We start from the raw sequence: 20,324 nt of genomic DNA on the forward strand, positions 1-20,324 counted from the left end.
GAGGCCTTAAGCTCATTCTCAGACACATAGCCAGCTGAACTGACCTCATGTCTGGAACCGAGGAATTGACTTAAACATTGCAGGAATTAAAAAAAAACAGGCTGTTGTCAGTATTTGAAAAACTTGCGAGCTCCATGCTGAACCTAATCATGTCTCTAACGAGCAATAGCTCACTGAAGCATCATCCAGGACACCGACTGAAGCATCAACAGAAATGACAGATTGTACAGATGACAGATCTAGGAGCAATGCTGCGAGTCGCAGCATCAGCGCCTAGCGAATGCAGCATCGATTGGTTTGTACTTCCATGGCGATTGTATAGATGTGTACAAGGGTAAAGCAAAGATCTATACCCTGAAACATACCTCCTATTGAGGAGGTGGGCAGAGGTTTATAGGAGATGACAGAACTCGCAGATACTGTATGTACACAACAACAAAAAGAGTGACCCAGTTGGGGTGTCACTCTGATGCGACTAGGTGCCTAATAAAAAAACTAGCAAAGCTTCATCATCTGATACAGCCTCCAAGAAGCCACAAAACTCCTGAATCATCAACAATCCATGGCAGTGAGACAGAGACCTCGCTACTTGGGTGTAGAGCTGTTGCCACTCCCCTCCCATTACACCAGATGATGTAGTCTAGCTCATTTATTTTCCGACAGCTAATAAACACAACAACTGATTGCTAAATTGCTAAAAAAGAACATGGTCATCCACTTCCAAGGATCATAGTCATCCATCCACAGTAAAATTGGCATACATGCGATGAAAACATTATCTTACCAAAAATGTCCATTCATCCCAGCCCGAGTATCTCCCAACAGTTCTTTAAAGAAACGACTGTAGTCAGAATTAATGTCCCATGAAGTTGATGGCTAGCAAAGTATTCCTTGGAGCCAGCAACTTGATTGACTATCCCAACAAAACATCTCATCGAATCCAAAACTTCCAGAAATGTGGCATCTCCTTGTATGCTCCCTGATCCCACCTATTCAACAAAGTTATCAGTCAAGCAAGCATAACAATGAGGTAGATGCATCTAGATGCATCTACACAAAAGATGGTCCAAAATATATTTGAGTTGCTGAACTATTATCAAGCATGACAATGAGGTAGATGCATCTGCACAAAAGATGGTCCAAAATATATTTGAGTTGCTGAACTATTATCAAGACCCAAAGTGATCGGACCCTTCCCTGGACCCTGCGCAAGCGGGGGCTACGTGCACCCAGCTGCCCTTTTCTTAAACTATATCTTCCATCTCATGTATCATTTTTACCCATACCATCCCAAAAAAGTACTCCAATTTCAAAAAGGATCGAGTGCATCTTAGCAATAACTCACATACCAAGGAAGAGTTAAGAGGCGTTGTTTAGGCTTCAAGCATTGGGGCTCATGGAGCCGCTGCTCCTGCATGCATCGACTCATTGTGCCTCGATTTCGTAACACATGTTATGATGTGGGGAAAAACGTGAAAAACTAAGACAGGATACACTACGAAATGGAGGGAGTATATGAATTTTTTAGAAGAAATTTGTCCTGGTTCTGCACCATATATATCCAGCTACACGGCTAAGAGTTATGACGGTTTTGTTGCACAAGAAAAGCATGGGAATTCTGAACCGCGGGATTGAATTCAGTCATTCCTACATAACAAACGTTTAAATACATTTGGAAGACCAACTATTCCTATTTGCACTGCAAGTTCAAAACAAAAACGAGTGCATATTTCCTGCCATTGATATGACAGTGTGAAATTATCACATTTGCATAAGATTGTGTCTATTTTCAAGAAAATTGTCTCCCTAGAAAAATACCTTCAGCATATTGTAGCACCAAATGTAGAACTCATGCGTTAACAGGGTCTCTAGAAGCTAGGCCATCTTTCATGCTACTATTGCATACTCCATCCTCTCAATGAAGTTGACCATCCCCACAAGTTAGAGTAGGCTTTGCGGTAACTTCACCATTGAAGTCATCTGATTTTTCAAGCGCCGAAACTGTAATGCCTGCCCCATTAGAGCTCTCGACTATAGCACCCACTTCGACTGTTGCAACCTTAACTTCACTCTTATCACACTCTACAGAATTTGTTTCATCCAGTGATCTCTCTGCTGATACTACAAGATCAACTGCAGAATGACCATTGTCTTTAGTAACAGCAACAGCATAACTAGTTACACCACCAACAAATGCTTTATTTTTAGCTGCATAGGCATCTGTTGATCTTTCATCTACTAGAACTTCCAAATATTTAACTTCTAGTGAGCTTTGCATATCACCACCATCAGCGACAATAGTTTTGAACTCGTGGTTATCAGGCTTTCGACCCATAGTGACTAAAGGAACTTCAGTATTAGCAGGAACTACACAAGACTTCTTATCTTCTTGAGTATCAAAGCGGCCAGAGATGGAACTGGTGCTGAAATTAGATTCAGGTCTGTCTTTTACGAGAACAGCATCAACAGAATGTACACTAGGTGGGTAATTTTCATATTTCCCAAGCTCATCAAATGAACATGGGCATGGATCCACTGTCACTGGAATAGCCTTTGAATCTGCAGAACTGGAGCTAGATTTATCTTCAGGCTTCTCTTCTACAACAATCTTATCAGCAACCAATGTCAAATCTGTTTCTGCATATTTCACTTTTTCCGTAATGTCAGCTAAAGCCTTGCAAGGCATGTCATCTTCACTTATATGCAAATTAACATCAGCTATGGAAACTGTTGAAATAGTTTCTTCAGTTTTTTCTTCAGAAACAGGAGGAAGGTTAGATGCCAAGCCTGAAGAGCCCTCAATCAAAGCACAAGTGTCATGATCCTTAGTTTCAGGATGACCACCCACAGCAAATTCTTGAGAAACATAAACAGGTGTAAGGGATCCACTTGCTTCCCCAAACGTTTGAGAAGCTGTCTTGTCACATTCAACGGCATTAACTGCATGAATAGGGAGCAATGTTGAAATATAAAACTACAGAATTACAATACTCATAACAGGGAAATCATGGAAAACAATTCTCAAAATAGTTTGGATTTTGACCTGTCACAGAAGCAGTTTGTCGATTCACTTGAGCTGTTAGCAACAAGCGCTTCTCCAGAAGACCAGTACCATGGATAATCAAGAGATTAAAAGACTTCATTTTTTGCTTCTTCATAGGGCCAACAGGCTTAAACCCAAAAACTGTAGTCCAGGTCTTCTGCATTTCGGGTATGGCAGGTATTACTAGTCTTCGAACATTAAGAGAGCAAAGGGCCTACAGAAGAATCAACCCTAAAACATGTTAGAAATTCATGTGAAACAAAACAATGCAAACACAGTTAGAAGGACTTCCTCAGCTGATAAACACAAAGCTTAAAGCCTTAAACTTGGCTTCGTAAGTAAGCAGTAAGTATGAAAAACCAATATCAATCCCTTAATCCAACAACTAAAACTCAATACACTTGATGCTTTTTCTAAAATGACTCCTGTCGCTCATTAAAAATCAAGACAAATTAATGCAACTCCATAACGCATGTCTCCGTTACACGGTCACCATTATGCAACAGTGCTACAAGGATGCACACCAATAACCAGGTCGCAGAACCTTTCCGGGAGAAGCTTCTACCTTCCATTAGGTCATAACCAACGCAGGGTGCCAGGATTGATTTCCTGGTAGATAGGCAATTGGGCCATCGATGTCTGGGATGGCATCGACTCAAAAAGAGGTGTCGGGCGCTTGTTTCGTTTTCATGCGGGGTAAAAAGCTGTGTGCGGCGGCCAACTTTGCTAGCGACCGTAATTATCGTCTACAATTGAAACAGAAGGCGCTCAGATGATTTTTATCTTATTTTTACGATGTTTATTCGTTTTCCCTAAGCGCCGATATAAGTGTTTAGCGTTGAAGATGGCCTTGGGTTCCTCAAAAAAAAATTGAAGATGGCCTTGGTAGCTTAGGAGCTAGCAACTGTGCAGTTACGAGTCCAATCCTAGTCACATTTCCCTTTTTCTGTCCTTTTTCTTCAGATTTAAAGTTCAAAACAACTCAATGCAGCTCAAAAAAGCATACTCCCATCATTAAAAACAAAATCCTGGTGCCGACCAGGATTTCTGGTTCCAAGCAGTAACTCTTACAATCATGATTTTGAAATCCAAACCCTGACTATAATGTACACTTTGCAGAACAACTATGCATTCATCAACATGTCTGTCAGTTCTTGCTCAAAAAAAAACATAGTCAGTTCAGCGCATAGCAGGTATAATAGGTAAGAAATGAAAGGTCACATATTGAAAGTATATATCACAAATACAAGCTTGCCTGACAATTAGATGAACAAATCAATCAAGAAAACATACTGCTGTTGTTTACAACAAATACAGGAACAAATGTACAAGAATATCATTAGCCTACTATAACAGGGTAGAAATTTTCACGGAGACGATCGATGCAAGAAATCTTAATTGCCCAAGGAAAATAGGGGGGAGGGAGGGGGGGACAAACTCCAAATGCCCATATGCACATGTGACATGGCTGTGCAACAAAGATCAGAAACAAATGTCAAACTAAATTACCGATTCAATTGCATTGAGCAGTCGATGGCACATCCCTTGGCCCCGATACATGCCCCTTGTGCCTATGAATGGCATTTCTGCTAACTCAGTTCCATGAATCCTGATTCATGTAGAAGAGATAAATTAAGCACTTTAGGGCTGTGAAATAACATTGATAAATGCAGAACGTCAAAAAATCATGTATCATGCCATCATGAGTACAAGTTGGTCTCAGTGCCTCAAGAATGGCCTACGAATAAATATGTTCATTCTTGGAAAATCAGACATCGAATTGCAATCCAAACTTCAATATTTACCCCCCCCCCCCCCGATCCATATACTGACTATCGCTGATTTAGTACACACTAAATCAGCGACAATTAATATGGATCGGAGGGGGTAACAATGAATGATTAACTTCCCATCCTAAACACAAATCTCAGGAGATAGATGTAGTAGGAAAAGTATTAAGTTGAATAATCATGACAGAACTAAAGTAACATAAAATGGGGATGGCTAAGGCTCCGATAATATCACAAAAGGCTATTAATCGAACAAAGTGTAATAGTGTATGCATATAAAAGTTTACCTGACAGTTGCCGCAGATATAACTTCTTCTCCACGCTCCAGAATAAATGTATAGAAGTCACTAAAATTTAAACGATTGAAATCCGACCTGCCATATCATATTACAGGATAAATGACAACCTTAAGAAAGAATGACCATTCTAAGCACAGCTACGTCTGGGAAATCATATATATTCATACATATAACCACAAAGGATCATTTCATTCACCTTGCATCGTTAAAATAAATCATTCAGATATTTTTCTCATTGTATACTTACCCACAATTGTATACGACATTGTGAATTATATTAATCCCACTTCTCTCATCGATACGTGGCAAAAAGCACTCATTCATAACTGAGAAAGCAACAGCTGTCTTTGAGTTGCAATATACAAATTCTGCTTTCCTTTTCATGGGTGCAGCCTCACTTTCAGCAAAACAGCGAACCAGACTCCAGGAAAATCCGGCTTCCATATTATTCTTGAACCCAAGAAGCTTTTTTAGTCGTTTATAAATCTGTGTTGTTACGAAGAACAGAATAGCCTTAATGACCATGCAATCAGAATGAACACAAGAATTTAAATAATAACAAATACGACATTTTCACCAAGGCGGCACACCAATTAATGTGATCAATAAGTATAGGTTCTCCAAATTGATGCGATATGAAAAAATATCAGAGCGATTGAGATCTATGGATATATTATTAACTTGATGAGATTTGTCAATACTCGTGCTTCTATAGAACCTCTCAAGAGTGAATTTGACCGGAAATACACAAGAACAAAGTAACAATGAGCAGATAATGATTACGATTACGACAAGCAATTCTACATGCCAGCCAGGAAGATTCAAAATGATAAGAACAAGCAGTTAAGCCATAAAACTTAAATGCACCACATTAGAGATCTGAAGAGTGAAATTGACCGGACATACACAAGAACAAAGTAGCAATGAGCAGATAATGTTAACGATTACGACAAGCAATTCTACATGCCAGACAGGAAGATTCAAAATAATCTATACTAATATAAAAAGACTCAAAGTGGCAGATCCAATTAATCTCGGCCATCAAATCATGTCAATCCAACGACCTAGACTGCTTCAATGTCGAGCGTGCAACACGTTTAGCGTGCAATTAATTTTATGCCAAATATAATGCTAATCAGATAATAACACGCAGATAATATCCTACTTAATACCCGCATGCACTTAATATACTTCCAAATTAACATGCATTGCACGTACACATTGAGGCCTCCTTTGGTTTGTAGGATTTTTGTAGGAATTCTATAGGGTAGGATTTGCAAAGGAAAAATTCCTTTGAAGCCCTTTGGTTTGTAGGAATGGATTCCTATTCCTATGTAGGATAGGAATCAATCCTTCACATTTTGGAGGAAAAAAAACATTAGCCTAGACTCAATGGAAAAAAATCCTATCCTATGCACCAAATGACATCTCTTTCTCTATAGGAATTGACATGCATGTCATCTCACTTCCTATGATTTTCCTATTCCTATAAAATTCCTATCCTATGAACCAAAGAAGGCCTGACTAGTAAGGACAAGCAGTTAAGCTTTAAAATGCATCCAAAAATTAGAAACATATATTAAGAGGTGGTGTGTGCAACCGTAACTACATATTCTGCAGACAGTACAAGTTCAGAGGTATACACTATGGTGAAATAAATAGCCAAAAACATCAATTTCACAAGAAACAAAAGTAGCCAAAATCATAATTTCATCACTGGATTCAGTGTGGCATATTCCCAGCATACAGAATTAGCCTAAAGTGATCTTTAGTTGCCACCAAAAGAAAAGAGAAAAGGTATTAAGAGGGGCTAAGAAATGTGAACAAGCCAATACAGGTTGGTTGAAGTTTTTTTTCTATATCTATATACTAAGATACAAGACTTCAGCTTTGACTTGCCAAATTATCAGCAAAATTGGTTTTTTGTTCAGTCAGGGCTCAACCTAGAACCTGTAACATAACTTTATTGATTTCTTTAATGGAAATTGGCAAGGGCTGGATGCGTTGCTCCCTTCCACTATAAAAAAATGTAAACCATTGAAGCCTGTGAAAAGTGACACTAAGTGTGCTAACCATAGTTAGCATAAGCAAGCAGGCAAATGTTACTGTGGCAGAATGGAAGGGGACAACAAGTGATCAATTAATAAACTGGTCCAGGCACATACCAAGTAATTATTGCCAAAAACCGAGAACAGATAACAATTATGTATTTCATACCTTTCTACATCCTGGGCTGCAGAAGTGATCAATGGAGGCACCGGGTGGGGTACAAACGGAGTCCCTCTCAGTTCCAGGTGTACAAACCTGGTGATCTGAAAAACAACAATGTGTAAGAAATTGCCGGAGTGCACAAACTTGTGTGTGTGACCGCGTGCAACCAAGCACGTGTGTGTTGAGAGGGTTGAGCATTACATTTTCTTGAACATTGCAAGCAAGAAAGCAACTCAGTGAAAGACGGTGTCATTTCTTCAGCAGAGCTGCAGAATTTGCATATACAGCTACGACAATACCAATCTCCAGAAGGCATCTGCAGAGGCATTTAGCACAAATATAACTATCAGCATAAAAGCATGAGAGAACAAACAAAAGAGAAATTACGAGAAAGAACTAAGTAAAATAAATAAATCAGCATAGCATCCTAGCAAGCAACTCTTTTAAAAGTGCTGGGGCTCAAATCAACTGGAAGGCTATAAGCGATAGCCCAAATGTTCAGATAATTGTTAACCCAAATACTTGTATGTTCACCTCGATTCCTAAGCAAGCCACATGAAAAGTTGAAGTACAGCGATCGCAGCAGAGCAAGTCACCGCCATCACCACAAATACCACAAGTATCATCATCAGGATCATCAGCAGGATCTATCTTGTAAAATCCCTTCTTTTCATGTTGTGATTGCTTATCCCATGCATCAAGTAAGCATTGCAACAATGGAACCCCACCATCTTCTAGGAAGATGTTTGCATAAGGCTGATGCTCTTTTGAACCAGCATGAAGTTCAAACTTAGCAGCTGTGAGAATCTTGGAACAGCATCCGCAGTAAATACCATTCCTGGTAATTCTACCATCTAATATTGCCTGTGTTCCTTTTTTGTCCATGTATTTGACCTTCGCATCTTGTGAAACAACACCCAGATCTATCATCCACGATAAAACCGTCCTCTTCCATTTATATGGAACGTAGTTACCCATGCCTTCCATATTACGAGCACTACCATGGACAAGAAGTGCACATCCCAGATGCTTGGCTTTTACCTTCTCTTTGTTGTTCTGATACTTGTTTCTAGAACTTCTACCAGCAGAGGCACCTTTTGAGGTCCTGCTTCTGTTGTCCCCTCCCTTCTTCTCAGCAGAATGTTCTTTTTTGCCCTTTCTTTTCCGCACAATTCTTTGTAGCATTGCTAGGTCCTCTTTTGATATGGCATCAAAGGAAGCATCTGCAACACCTGGTCCACCTGTAGGGTTCTCATCCTGTGAACTTTTCACTTGCTCTTGGAACACTGCATAAGCCTTTGTGATTGACCAATAGCTACTACCTTGTGGAGAAACATACACAGAATCTTCATAATCTTTATCTTTCCGAGGCCTTAGATCAATTGTCCATCCGTTATGTAATAGTATACCTTTAATCTGATCCCGGAGTTTCTGCTTAAGTGCACTACGAGGTCCTCCCCTTGGTTTCTTCATCATGACATGCTTCTTGGGAGCAGAATCAGATGTGCCTTGCAGATCAGTGACTTCCAATTTTACTTTCTTGGATAAATTCTCTGGTGAACCTTTATGCTCAAGCAATCTCTTCTTCTCATTTTTGTGTTCACCAAGTTCATTTTTCTCATCTTTCAGGCTTGGTGAGGGCTGATGATTGCCTTGTGAGGAGATCTTCGGCTGCACCTTTGAACTTTTCTGTTTCACAGTATGGCCTGAAGAAACTCCCACTACGCTTGGATCGCTTCTCCTCAATATGACAGAGGAGACCAGCTTTCCAGTAACTTTCTTCCCACCATTTAAATCCCGCTTTTGGGACTCGATCAGAGCACTGCTTTTATCCTTATCCTGTTCATAGCCAGTAATGGTCTCTTCATCCATCCTACTGTTCCTCGACGGAAACTTGCCAGCAACAGCTTTTAAATCCACCATACAGTTCTTAGTCGCGACCTTGTCATCGCCGCTTCCTGTATCCATCTTACTGGTCTTCATCAAAATCTTGCCATCACTGGTCTCCCCCTCCAACTTAATGTTCTTGGGAATAAGGTTTTCATCAGTGTTTTCTCTGACCATCTTATTGTTCTTCGGAAGAAGCTTTAAAACACCACTCTTCGTCGGAATCTTGCCATCCCCAGCCTCCACCTTAACATTCTTTGGCAGAGTATTGCCATCACTGGTATCCCCATCAACATTCGACTTCTTCGGCAGAATCTTGCCATCGCTGGTTTCCCTGAGCACCTTATCGTTCTTTGGCAGGATCTTCAAAAGGCCACTTTTCCCTTGAACCCTTATAACTTCCCCTTGGACAGACCCAGCCAAGCTAGCCTTGTCAGTCTTCAGCAGTATGTGTTTCTCATGTTCCAGTGATCCTACTGGCCTCCTCTTGACATCCAAACTTGAGTCCTGCTCCTTGAACTTTGCCTTCGTCTCCTCCCCACGTTCCTGTCGGCCAGAGTCAACCGAGTTGCTCATGTCAGTCTTCAACGGCTTGTGTTTCTTACGTTTCAGTAGCTCTACATGTCTCCTCTTGTCATCCAAGCTCGATGCCTGCTCCTTGACCTTTGAGCCAATGGTTGCCTTCATCTCCACCCCACCTTTCTCATCAACTCGTCCAGCCCTTACCTCGGGCTTCTCGAACCGCCATTTTGGGAACCCTGGACGCAGCATTTTTGCTACAGTTACATCCTTTGAAGCACTTCCACCGTTTCCAAAAGCACCAACTTTGGCATCCTCGATTTTGCTCCTCTTGGAGTCAGGCTGTGAGCTACTCCTGCTGTTCTTATCTCCCTTATTCTTCTCTGGATAGTCTCCTTGAGTGGACTTGACCCTGTGGAGCTTGTCAGAACTAAGAGGCACCACTTTCTCCTCTGACAGGTCATCGCCATTTCGACTGCTGGCACTGTTAAGTTCATCTCCCTTGTTCTTCTCTGAACCATCTCTTTGAGTAGTTTTAGCCCCAGGAAGCTCAGAACTAGGAGGCACCACTTTCTCCACTGATTGATCACCGTTGCCTAAGGCGGCATTAGGCTCGTCTGACTTGTGCCGCGTCAAGAGGCAAGATTCATCCGCTTCAGAGTCGCTGGACTCCAGCAGCAGCTGTCTCTGTCTCTTCCGCCCTTTCGGCGCCACCACGTCCCCCGAGCCACCATGTTGCCGGTCCGAACCCATCTAAAACCTCCTGAAACCGATCCGAGAGCTCAAACTTGTCGCTCGAAATCCATTGCCCAACGCTCCACCCTGGATCAAAAACCACACGTCAGAAATTTTCTCAGCACCGAAGCTATCTGCGATAATCCCTCGACCGAATTACCGCCCAAAATTGGCAAGGGACGTTCTGGATCGGAATTCAGCGTGATGGGGCTCACCTGGATCGGGGCGGGGGCGGGGGGCGGAAGCGAGGAAGAGGTTGTGTTGCGGCGGCGAGGGATTAGGGTTTCAGGGACGGCGAGGCAAGGGGATTCGGGTGCGGGGGGAGAAGAGGAAGACCACGAGGCGATGCGCCGGGGTTGTCTGGCTGGCCGGTTCACCTGGTCCTCGCTCTCTCCGTCGGGAGTCCGGCTGGGTCTGCGGATTAATATTGGGTTCGGAGAGGGTGTTCGATACTAATTTCGATTGGATCGTTGTCTAATGCACATAGGACCCTGTCGAATACTCATGTGTCGGTTGAGTATTGGGGGTTTCCGACTTCCCTCTCTTTGTCAACGAAGGAATTTTTTTTTTCTAAGTATCAACAATGTTATTACTAACCTGGATGCAAAATAAAATAAAATTAGGGTACAGCTATACCATATTTTTATAAAAGACAAAAAAAATTATAAATAACAACAACTTACTGCAAACAACAAGGGTAGTACGAACTCCACCTCGGACTAATCAGAATATTAGCCACCACAGTTGTATTACAAACACAACGCAGGGGGGCTAAACTAATCAAAAGATTAGCAACCACAATTGTATTACAAACACAAGCAAGGGGGCTTATCCTAAACAAATTAACAAGTCGTGTCTCGACAAACACCGGTCACCTCGAAGAGCTACAACTTCAACCAAACTTTTCTTGCCGACGTACGAGCCACCCTTGAATGCCTAAGGGGAGACGGTGAGTGGATAGCGGGACTCGGTTGGTCCCTAGAAAGTCAACATCTTGGACTCACCGACGACCACGTATATAACGCCCATGAAGATCAACTGTCGTGGTGTGCTTACGGCAGATTTCATGGGTAGGTTTATCGAACGTGGTTGGGGCCGGAGGACGTCGGAGGGTTCCGGAGGTGAGATCGGGGACAAGCGGAGAGGGACTCGCGATGTACCTAGGTTCGGGCTCTCCGGGGGAGGTAAATGTAACACCCCGGATATGACTTTCCCAATTTGTACTCCAACTCTTGCCGTTTCCGGCTTTAAGTTATTTTATTTCTCGGGTTCGGGATTTTGTCTCCGTGTGTGTTATCGTTGTCATGCATCTCATATCATGTCATCATGCGCATTGCATTTGCATACGTGTTCATCTCATGCATTCGAGCATTTTCCCCGTTGTCTGTTTTGCATTCCGGCGCTTCGTTCTCCTCCGGTGGTCATTTCTACCTTTCTTTCGTGTGTGGGGATTAAACATTTCCGGATTGGACCGAGACTTGCCAAGCAGCCTTGGTTTACTACCGGTAGACCGCCTGTCAAGTTTCGTATCATTTGGACTTCGTTTGATACTCCAACGGTTAACCGAGGGACCGAAAAGGCCTCGTGTGTGTTGCAGCCCAACACCCCTCCAATTTGGCCCAAAACCCACCAAAACCCTCTCCATCATCTAGAGCGTTCGATCACGATCGCGGCCGAAAACCGCACCTCATTTGGAGCTTTCTAGCTCCTCCTACCTCTATAAATATCCCCTCCCCGAAATTCCGGATCCAAACCACCCTAAACCTAGGCCCGCTCCTCATCTGTGCGCCGGACACATCCGTCCGCGTGCCGGACATCGCCGCCGCCCACTCCCGTCGCGCCACGTGGCGCCGCCACCGCCTCCACCACCGCGGCCCGCCCGGCCCGAGGCCGGCCCCCGCGGCCCGAAGAGGCGCGCCGCCCCGCGCCTTCGCCCCGCCGCCGCCTCTCTCAACGCCGGCGCACCCCGCCGCCGCGCGCAGGTCGCTGCCAGAACTTCGCCAGCCGGAGCCGAGCTCCGCCGCGGCCGGCCAGCGCTTCCTCCGACCTCCGGCCTCGCCTCCCCGCCCGGATCCGACCGCCCCCGGTCGTCTTCTTCCTCTCCGTCGAGCTCCGGCGCGAACTCCGGCCAACCTCGAGAAGTGTGCCGCGATCCAGATCTGGCAGCTACAGTAAACCCTAACCGCGAGGTGGAATTTTCTTCTAAGTCCTCAAGATCTCAGATCCATATGCTCCTGTTCATCGTGCTATAACTCCGCATCCGTAGCTCCGTTTTGCACATATAGCATATCAAAATGTTCGTCTCAGAGAGTACATCATTTCTTTCCATTGCATCATTTTCATTTGAGTTCATCTTAATGTCCGAAATGCTGTTAGAAGAAGGCTACTTGAGATAATTGTCAGATCTGCTGCTCCATTTAGCTATTTGTCATTTTTGCCATGATTATTGTGTGCATGATATGCCCATGAGTTCTACATATGTTTTGTTAAGGGTTTTGCCATCTTTCCAAAAGTTCAACCCATGTATTTTTGTGATGTGTGTGGTGACTAGCACAAGCTTGCAAAGTGAGGCACTTGGTAATGTTGATTTCAGAGACTTAGCATTTCCACTAAGTCCTTGACCTGTTTATCTCATATGGTCATATGTTCATCTTGTTTGCTAGTGATCCGTGCCTCTTTTGAGGATGATCAGTAAGGATGTTTTGTTAATCTTGTAGTGCTCTATCCATCCATGTCTTTGTTTGCAATTATGGAGCACCCTAGCTTGAGTCAATCGAGCTCTACTTTTGCTACTTCGTGAATCTGGGCAGATTGTCTACTTGTTAGCGATTTTGCCGATGATGTTGTGGTTGATCCGTGCATGCTATGTTATTGTTATTGCCATGTCTAGCTTGCATTTTGTGTATTCTTGATGAATGTATGCTTAGGTTGTCATGACTTGCTCCGTAGTGAGTGCATCGAGCTCGTAAACATGCCTACTTGATATCTGTTTCAGCATGCTCCAGTTTTCACTAAGTCTGAGAACTGATTATGTTTTTGCCATGTTCACATGCTTTCAATTGTATTTTCTGATCCCTTTTGGCTCAAGGTCACTAAGGGACTTTTGTTAAGCTCTTTGAGTAGCTCCATGCCATGCTTTACTTTGCCATGTTCGGGTCCTGTAGCATATAGTTTTGTTGCTCCGAAGAGTGCTATCTGATCTGAAATTCCAGACAAGTGTTAATTTCACTAAGTCTGAAATCTGTTTGTCATATGCATTTTTGCCATACTTGTTTGAACCTGTTAATGGATGAATTGGCCGTAGCTCAGTGCTAGACTTTTGTTAAGCATCATGAATGCATCCCCGCCATGTATTTTGTTGTCTTGTTTGGGTACTGTAGCATGTTTATCTCGTTGCATTTAGATGGCTACTTGCTGTAAATCGCAGAACGTGATCATATTTGAATCGCTTGCCATTTCCAAACCGTAACTCCGATTCCGGCGTTCTTTATATCGTTTTCAAGCGATTTCATCTCATCTTTCCAGAGGAACACTTAGTTTTCCAAGTTAAGGCCAGGTTCATGCATCCCTTGTCAAATCTTGCATATGCATCCCGCATTGCATTCCGCATAGCATACCATGTTTGCAACTTGTTGTTTGATCCTTGCACGTGGTTGATTGTGTCCTTGTTGCTTGTTTGTCTTGTTTGGGTAGAGCCGGGAGACGAGTTTGCTAACGAGGAGCCCGTTTAGTTTGCTTTCGAGGATCCAGTCAACTCTGACAACTTTGCAGGCAAGATGATCATACCCTCGAAATCACTAGTATCTTTGCTTTGCTAGATGCTCGCTCTTTTGCTATGCCAATGCTACGATGCCTACCATTTGTTTTCAAGCCTCCCAAATTTCCATGTCAAACCTCTAACCCACCATGTCCTAGCAAACCGTTGATTGGCTATGTTACCGCTTTGCTCAGCCCCTCTTATAGCGTTGCTAGTTGCAGGTGAAGATTGGAGACCGTTCCTTGTTGGAACATTTATTTACTTGTTGGGATATCATTATATTATCTTGTTATCTTAATGCATCTATACACTTGGTAAAGGGTGGAAGGCTGGGCCTCTCGCCTAGTGTTTTGTTCCACTCTTGCCGCCCTAGTTCCCGTCATATCGGTGTTATGTTCCCGGATTTTGCGTTCCTTACGCGGTTGGGTTATAATGGGAACCCCTTGATAGTTCGCCTTGATTAAAGCTTTTCCAGCAATGCCCAACCTTGGTTTTACCATTTGCCACCTAGCCTCTTTTCCCTTGGGTTTCCGGAGCCCGAGGGTCATCTTATTTTAGCCCCCCCCCCCCGGGCCAGTGCTCCTCTGAGTGTTGGTCCGAATTAGAGTCCTGTGCAGCGCCCCCTCGAGGAAACTCGAGGTTTGGTTTTAGTTGTATGGAGAGCTCATCTGAGTGTGCCCTGAGAACGAGATATGTGCAGCTCCTATCGGGATTTGTCGGCACATTCGGGCAGTGTTGCTGGATTTGTTTTAACCTGTCGAAGTGTCTTGAAGAACCGAGATACCGAGTCTGATCGGAACGTCTCGGGAGGAGGTCTATTCCTTCGTTGACCGTGAGAGCTTGTCATGGGCTAAGTTGGTACTCCCCTGCAGGGATTTGAACTTTTGAAAGCCGTGCCCGCAGTTATGGGCAGATGGGAATTTGTTAATGTCCGGTTGTAGATAACTTGAACCTTAACTTAATTAAAATGAATCAACAGTGTGAGTTACCGTGATGGCCTCTTTTCGGCGGAGTCCGGGAAGTGGACACGGTGTTGGAGTAATGCTTGCCGCAGGTTTGCCCTCTTTAGTTATGCGTTCGCGCTTTGCCTCCTCTTCTCGCTCTCTTTTGCGAACAGGATAGCCACCATATATGCTAGTCGCTTGCTGCAGCTCCACATATTTACCTTGCCTTACCTATTAAGCTTAAATAGTCTTGATCGCGAGGGTGCGAGATTGCTGAGTCCCTGTGGCTCACAGATTACTATTACACCAGATGCAGGGCCTGATGATTCTGCTCCAGGTGACGCGCTTGAGCTCAAGTGGGAGTTCGACGAGGACTCTCAGCGATACTATGTTTCTTTTCCTGATGATCAGTAGTGGTGCCCAGTTGGGGGTGATCGGGACCGTGTCGCATGTTGGGTTATCTTTTATTTTGGCGCCGTAGTCGGGCCATGAGTGTTTGGTTGATGTAATGTTATTTATGTACTTGATTGACATGGCGAGTGTAAGCCAACTATGTTATCTCCCTTTTTATTATCTATATTACATGGGATGTTGTGAAGATTGCCTGACTTGCGACATATGCCTTCAATGCGATTATGCCTCTAAGTCGTGCCTCGACACGTGGGAGATATAGTCGCATCGAGGGTGTTATAAGTTGGTAATCAGAGCCTTCCCCGACCTTAGGAGCCCCATTGCTTGATCGTTTTTAGCGGCCGAGTTGTGTCTAGAAAAAATGTTTTGAGTCATTTAGGAATTATATATCGGAGAGTTTAGGAATTCTTTTTACTTCCCAGTCTCCTCATCGCTCTGGTAAGGCATCCTGACGTAGAGTTTTGGCTCTTCTCTTCTCAAATTTCACTAAAAAAAATTTAGGATCACACGGGTATCTTGGAATTGTTCCGATGGTTTTATGATGAGAACATTGTCTTGGTGCCTCCTGTCAGGGGTTTTGTGGAGTTGTCCCGGGGAGTTGAGCTCTGAGGTGTTGTCGTCATAATTTTATCGTTGCAATTCTGGAATACCCGAGTTTAGTACGCCGACATCGAAAATCTCTTTTATGCAGTTCGTTGGTGAGATAACCTCGATGCCACCCAGTACTGGGGCGGGAGTTCGGGAGTATCGCCATAACTTGTATAACGGATGCTTTTCGAAGGTTGAGGTAGATGGTTTCCGAAGTTTTTCTCGGTTATGTGTTGAAGGATGGATACAGCTAGATGTAGGATTTGCTAGATTTGGGTGAGATATTATGCTTCCCCTGTATCGCCAACACCTGATTGCATAACCGGAAAGGTTCGGGAGTTTCATAGGTGGGAATTCTCGTAGCTCTAGTTCTTCTTCCACGGATATTTGGTTTGAGATTGGGATTTCTTACCGAGTATTCGATCTTGATCCGTATCTTGTTGATTTATTTCTCTACCTAAATTCTACGTGGCTTCTCAATTTATGGATATGTGACCATTTCAAGAGGAATGCATTCGTTCATTTTGTTCGGATGTGAAGACTTTATGTTGCAATTTTCATTCCGTTGGATTCAGCTTCATTTTATCTGTCTATGTGCTAACGGTGGTCAACCTCTTCAGGATGGCTCCCGCTAAGAGCACCAATCAGAATCAGAATCAAGATCCGCCACCACCGCCACCTCCTCCGGAGGCATGGCAAACTGTGATGGCCGCAACCAATGCAAACACACAGTTGATCATGCAAATTCTTCAAGAGCGCAATCAAGTGAATCAAGGCAACCAAGGGAACCAAGGCAACAATCAGAATCACTTTGCTACACTCAACCAGTTCCTTGCTAATGGGACAAAGACTTTCAGCAATTGTGTTGAGGCAACCGATGTTGGCGATTGGCTCGTGGATCTGTGCAAGCATTTCGAGTGCAGTAATGTCAGGCCTGAGGACTTTGTCAAGTTCGCTTCTTTCCAACTCAAAGATCAAGCTGCAGAATGGTTCCAGCAGTACAAGGATTCTAGAGGTGGACGTGTGATCACTTGGGATGAATTCCGTCAAGATTTCAGAGCTCACCATATCCCTCAGAGCGTGGTTGAAAGCAAGCGTGAGGAATTCCGCAACCTGAAACAAGGCTCTTTGTCTGTCTATGACTACAACAAGTTGTTTCAGAAGCTCGCCCGCTTTGCCAAGCAGGACGTCCCTGACGAGAAGATCATGATATACCAGTTCAGGGGTGGTCTCAGAGAAGAAATTCAGCTAGCTCTTGTTCTCTTTGAGCCCTTGAGGTACGATGAGTTCTACAACATGGCATTGAAGCAAGAGGCCGCTCAACTGAGGTGTGATGCTTCCAAGTAGCGAGTCAGAGATGCTACTCCTTCTTCCTCTACTCAAGTGGCCAAGCAGCAGAAGTATTGGCTTCCTCCTCCTCCGTTCCGTCAGCTGTATCAGCAGAAGAGCAAAGGTGGCAGTGGATCTTCCCACCCACCCAACCCTGGCTTTCAGAACAAGACTTCGTCTCAAGCTCCAAGATCGAGTGCTCCGTACCATCGTCCGCTTTCAGAGGTCACGTGCAACAAGTGCCAACAGAAGGGTCACTATGCCAACAAGTGTCTCAATCATAGGCGTCTTCCTCCTCCTCCTCCTGTGAGATCGGCAAGTACAACTATGGTCAAGCATAACCCTAAGCACGCCAAGATCAACTTGATGAATGCAGCTCAGGAAGAGGATTCGTCAGATGTCATCATGGGTAACCTTCCTGTTAATGATATTCCTGCAAAAGTTCTTTTTGACACTGGTGCATCGCATTGTTTCATTTCCAAACCTTTTGCATCAAAGTATGAGTGCGATTATCAGTATCTGTGAAGTTCCTTGCAAATCGTGTCACCGGGCAAGCAAATGACAGCTAATTTCTGCGTCCCGGATATTACTATCACTTTGGGCGACTACAAATTTATAGCTTCTCCTATTGTTCTGGGTGACTCGGATATTGATCTTATTCTCGGAATGGATTGGCTTTCTAAGCACAAGGCGCATATTGATTGTGCTGCCAGGCAGATTCAATTGACTCATTCGTCTGAGGATGTAATTGTCTTTGCCGCTTGTGATGATACCATCCGTCTATTTTCTCTCAATGAGAAGGGTGAACTGGATGCTATCTCGTAGATTCCAGTCGTTTGCGAATATCAAGACGTCTTTCCAGAAGAGCTTCCAGGAATGCCTCCGCACCGGCCAGTTGAATTTGTTATTGATCTTGAGCCCGGCACGGAACCTGTGTGCAAGCGCCCTTACAAGCTCGGACCTGAAGAGTTGAAGGAGCTGAAGAAGCAACTCGATATTCAAGAGAGAATGGGTCTCATCCGGCCTAGTTCTTCTCCGTGGGGTTGTGGTGTTCTTTTTGTGAAAAAGAAGGATGGAACGGACCGGCTTTGTGTTGATTACCGTCCATTGAACAAGAAGACCATCAAGAACAAATACCCACTTCCCAACATCAATGAGCTGTTCGAACAACTCAAAGGTGCCCAAGTATTCTCCAAGCTTGATCTCCGTATGGGTTATCATCAGATTCGGATCCGCGAGCAAGATATTCCCAAGACGGCCTTCAGGACAAGCTATGGTTCATATGAATACACTGTCATGTCTTTTGGCCTCCTCAACGCTCCTCCGACTTTCTCTCGCAGGATGAACTTCATCTTCAACGCCTACACCAATGACTTCGTTTTGGTCTATCTCGACGACATTCTGGTTTTCTCGAAGAACAAGGAAGATCATGCCAAGCACTTGGGTTTGGTACTCGACAAGCTGAGAGAACACCAGTTCTACGCCAAGTTCTCCAAGTGCGAATTTTGGCTCGATGAGGTTCTTTATCTTGGTCATATCATCTCTGCCAAGGGCATTGCCGTGAATCCTGAGAAGGTGTCTGCAATTGTGAATTGGGAACCTCCTCAGAACGTGAAGCAACTCCGTAGCTTCCTCGGTCTCGCAAGCTACTGCCAAAGATTCATTGAAAACTTTTCCAAGATCGCGAAGCCACTCTCAAATCTTCTCCAGAAGCACGTCAAGTACATTTGGTCTCCGGAGTGTGACATTGCTTTCAACACTTTGAAAGAGAAATTGATCACTGCTCCAGTTCTGACTCCGCCTGATGAATCCAAGCCGTACGAGGTCTTTTGTGATGCCTCTCTCCAAGGTCTTGGCGCAGTATTGATGCAAGAGAAGAAAGTTGTTGCTTATACCTCTCGCCAATTGAAGCCCAATGAGAAGAACTACCCCACTCATGATCTCGAGTTGGCGGCAGTTTTGCATGCTCTTTTGACTTGGAGACATCTCCTATTGGGAAGAAAAGTGGACATTTTCACTGATCACAAGAGTCTCAAGTACATCTTCACTCAGCCTAATCTCAACCTCAGGCAAACTCGATGGGTCGAAATGATTCAAGAGTATAATCCGAGTATCGAGTATACTCCAGGCAAGGCCAATGTGATTGCTGACGCATTGAGCAGGAAGGCTTATTGCAACAGTCTGATTCTCAAACCTTATCAACCCGAGCTTTGTGAAGCTTTTCGCAAACTTAATCTGCAAGTTGTTCCTCAAGGTTTCCTCGCCAACCTTCAAGTCTCTCCTGAAGGAAATATGCCCTAGAGGCAATAATAAAGTTATTATTTATTTCCTTATATCATGATAAATGTTTATTATTCATTCTAGAATTGTATTAACCGGAAACATAATACTTGTGTGAATACATAGACAAACTAAACGTCACTAGTATGCCTCTACTTGACTAGCTCGTTGATCGAAGATGGTTATGTTTCCTAACCATAGACATGTGTTGTCATTTGATTAACGGGATCACATCATTAGGAGAATGATGTGATTGACATGACCCATTCCATTAGCTTAGCACCCGATCGTTTAGTATGTTGCTATTGCTTTCTTCATGACTTATGCATGTTCCTATGACTATGAGATTATGCAACTCCTGTTTGCCGGAGGAACACTTTGTGTGCTACCAAACGTCACAACGTAACTGGGTGATTATAAAGGAGCTCTACAGGTGTCTCCAAAGGTACATGTTGGGTTGGCGTATTTCGAGATTAGGATTTGTCACTCCGATTGTCGGAGAAGTATCTCTGGGCCCTCTCTGTAATGCAC

General features: G+C 43.9%; 1 protein-coding gene across 1 annotated transcript; it reads right to left on the reverse strand.

Moving 5' to 3' along the window:
- Window positions 1-220: 220 nt before the first annotated feature.
- Window positions 221-10,889, reverse strand: LOC119354425. Its single transcript, XM_037621151.1, has 10 exons — window positions 10,700-10,889; window positions 7,878-10,571; window positions 7,545-7,659; window positions 7,350-7,444; window positions 5,380-5,618; window positions 5,121-5,207; window positions 4,553-4,652; window positions 3,044-3,257; window positions 1,819-2,940; window positions 221-989 (listed from the first exon to the last, which is right to left on the reverse strand). Exons 2-9 carry the CDS (start codon window positions 10,500-10,502, stop codon window positions 1,916-1,918), a joined length of 4,500 nt encoding a protein of 1,499 aa, XP_037477048.1. The 5' UTR covers window positions 10,503-10,571; window positions 10,700-10,889; the 3' UTR covers window positions 221-989; window positions 1,819-1,915.
- Between the last annotated feature and the right edge of the window lie 9,435 nt (window positions 10,890-20,324).

This window comes from Triticum dicoccoides, chromosome 2A (genome assembly GCF_002162155.2).
Source record: "Triticum dicoccoides isolate Atlit2015 ecotype Zavitan chromosome 2A, WEW_v2.0, whole genome shotgun sequence".
Lineage (NCBI taxonomy): Eukaryota > Viridiplantae > Streptophyta > Magnoliopsida > Poales > Poaceae > Triticum > Triticum dicoccoides.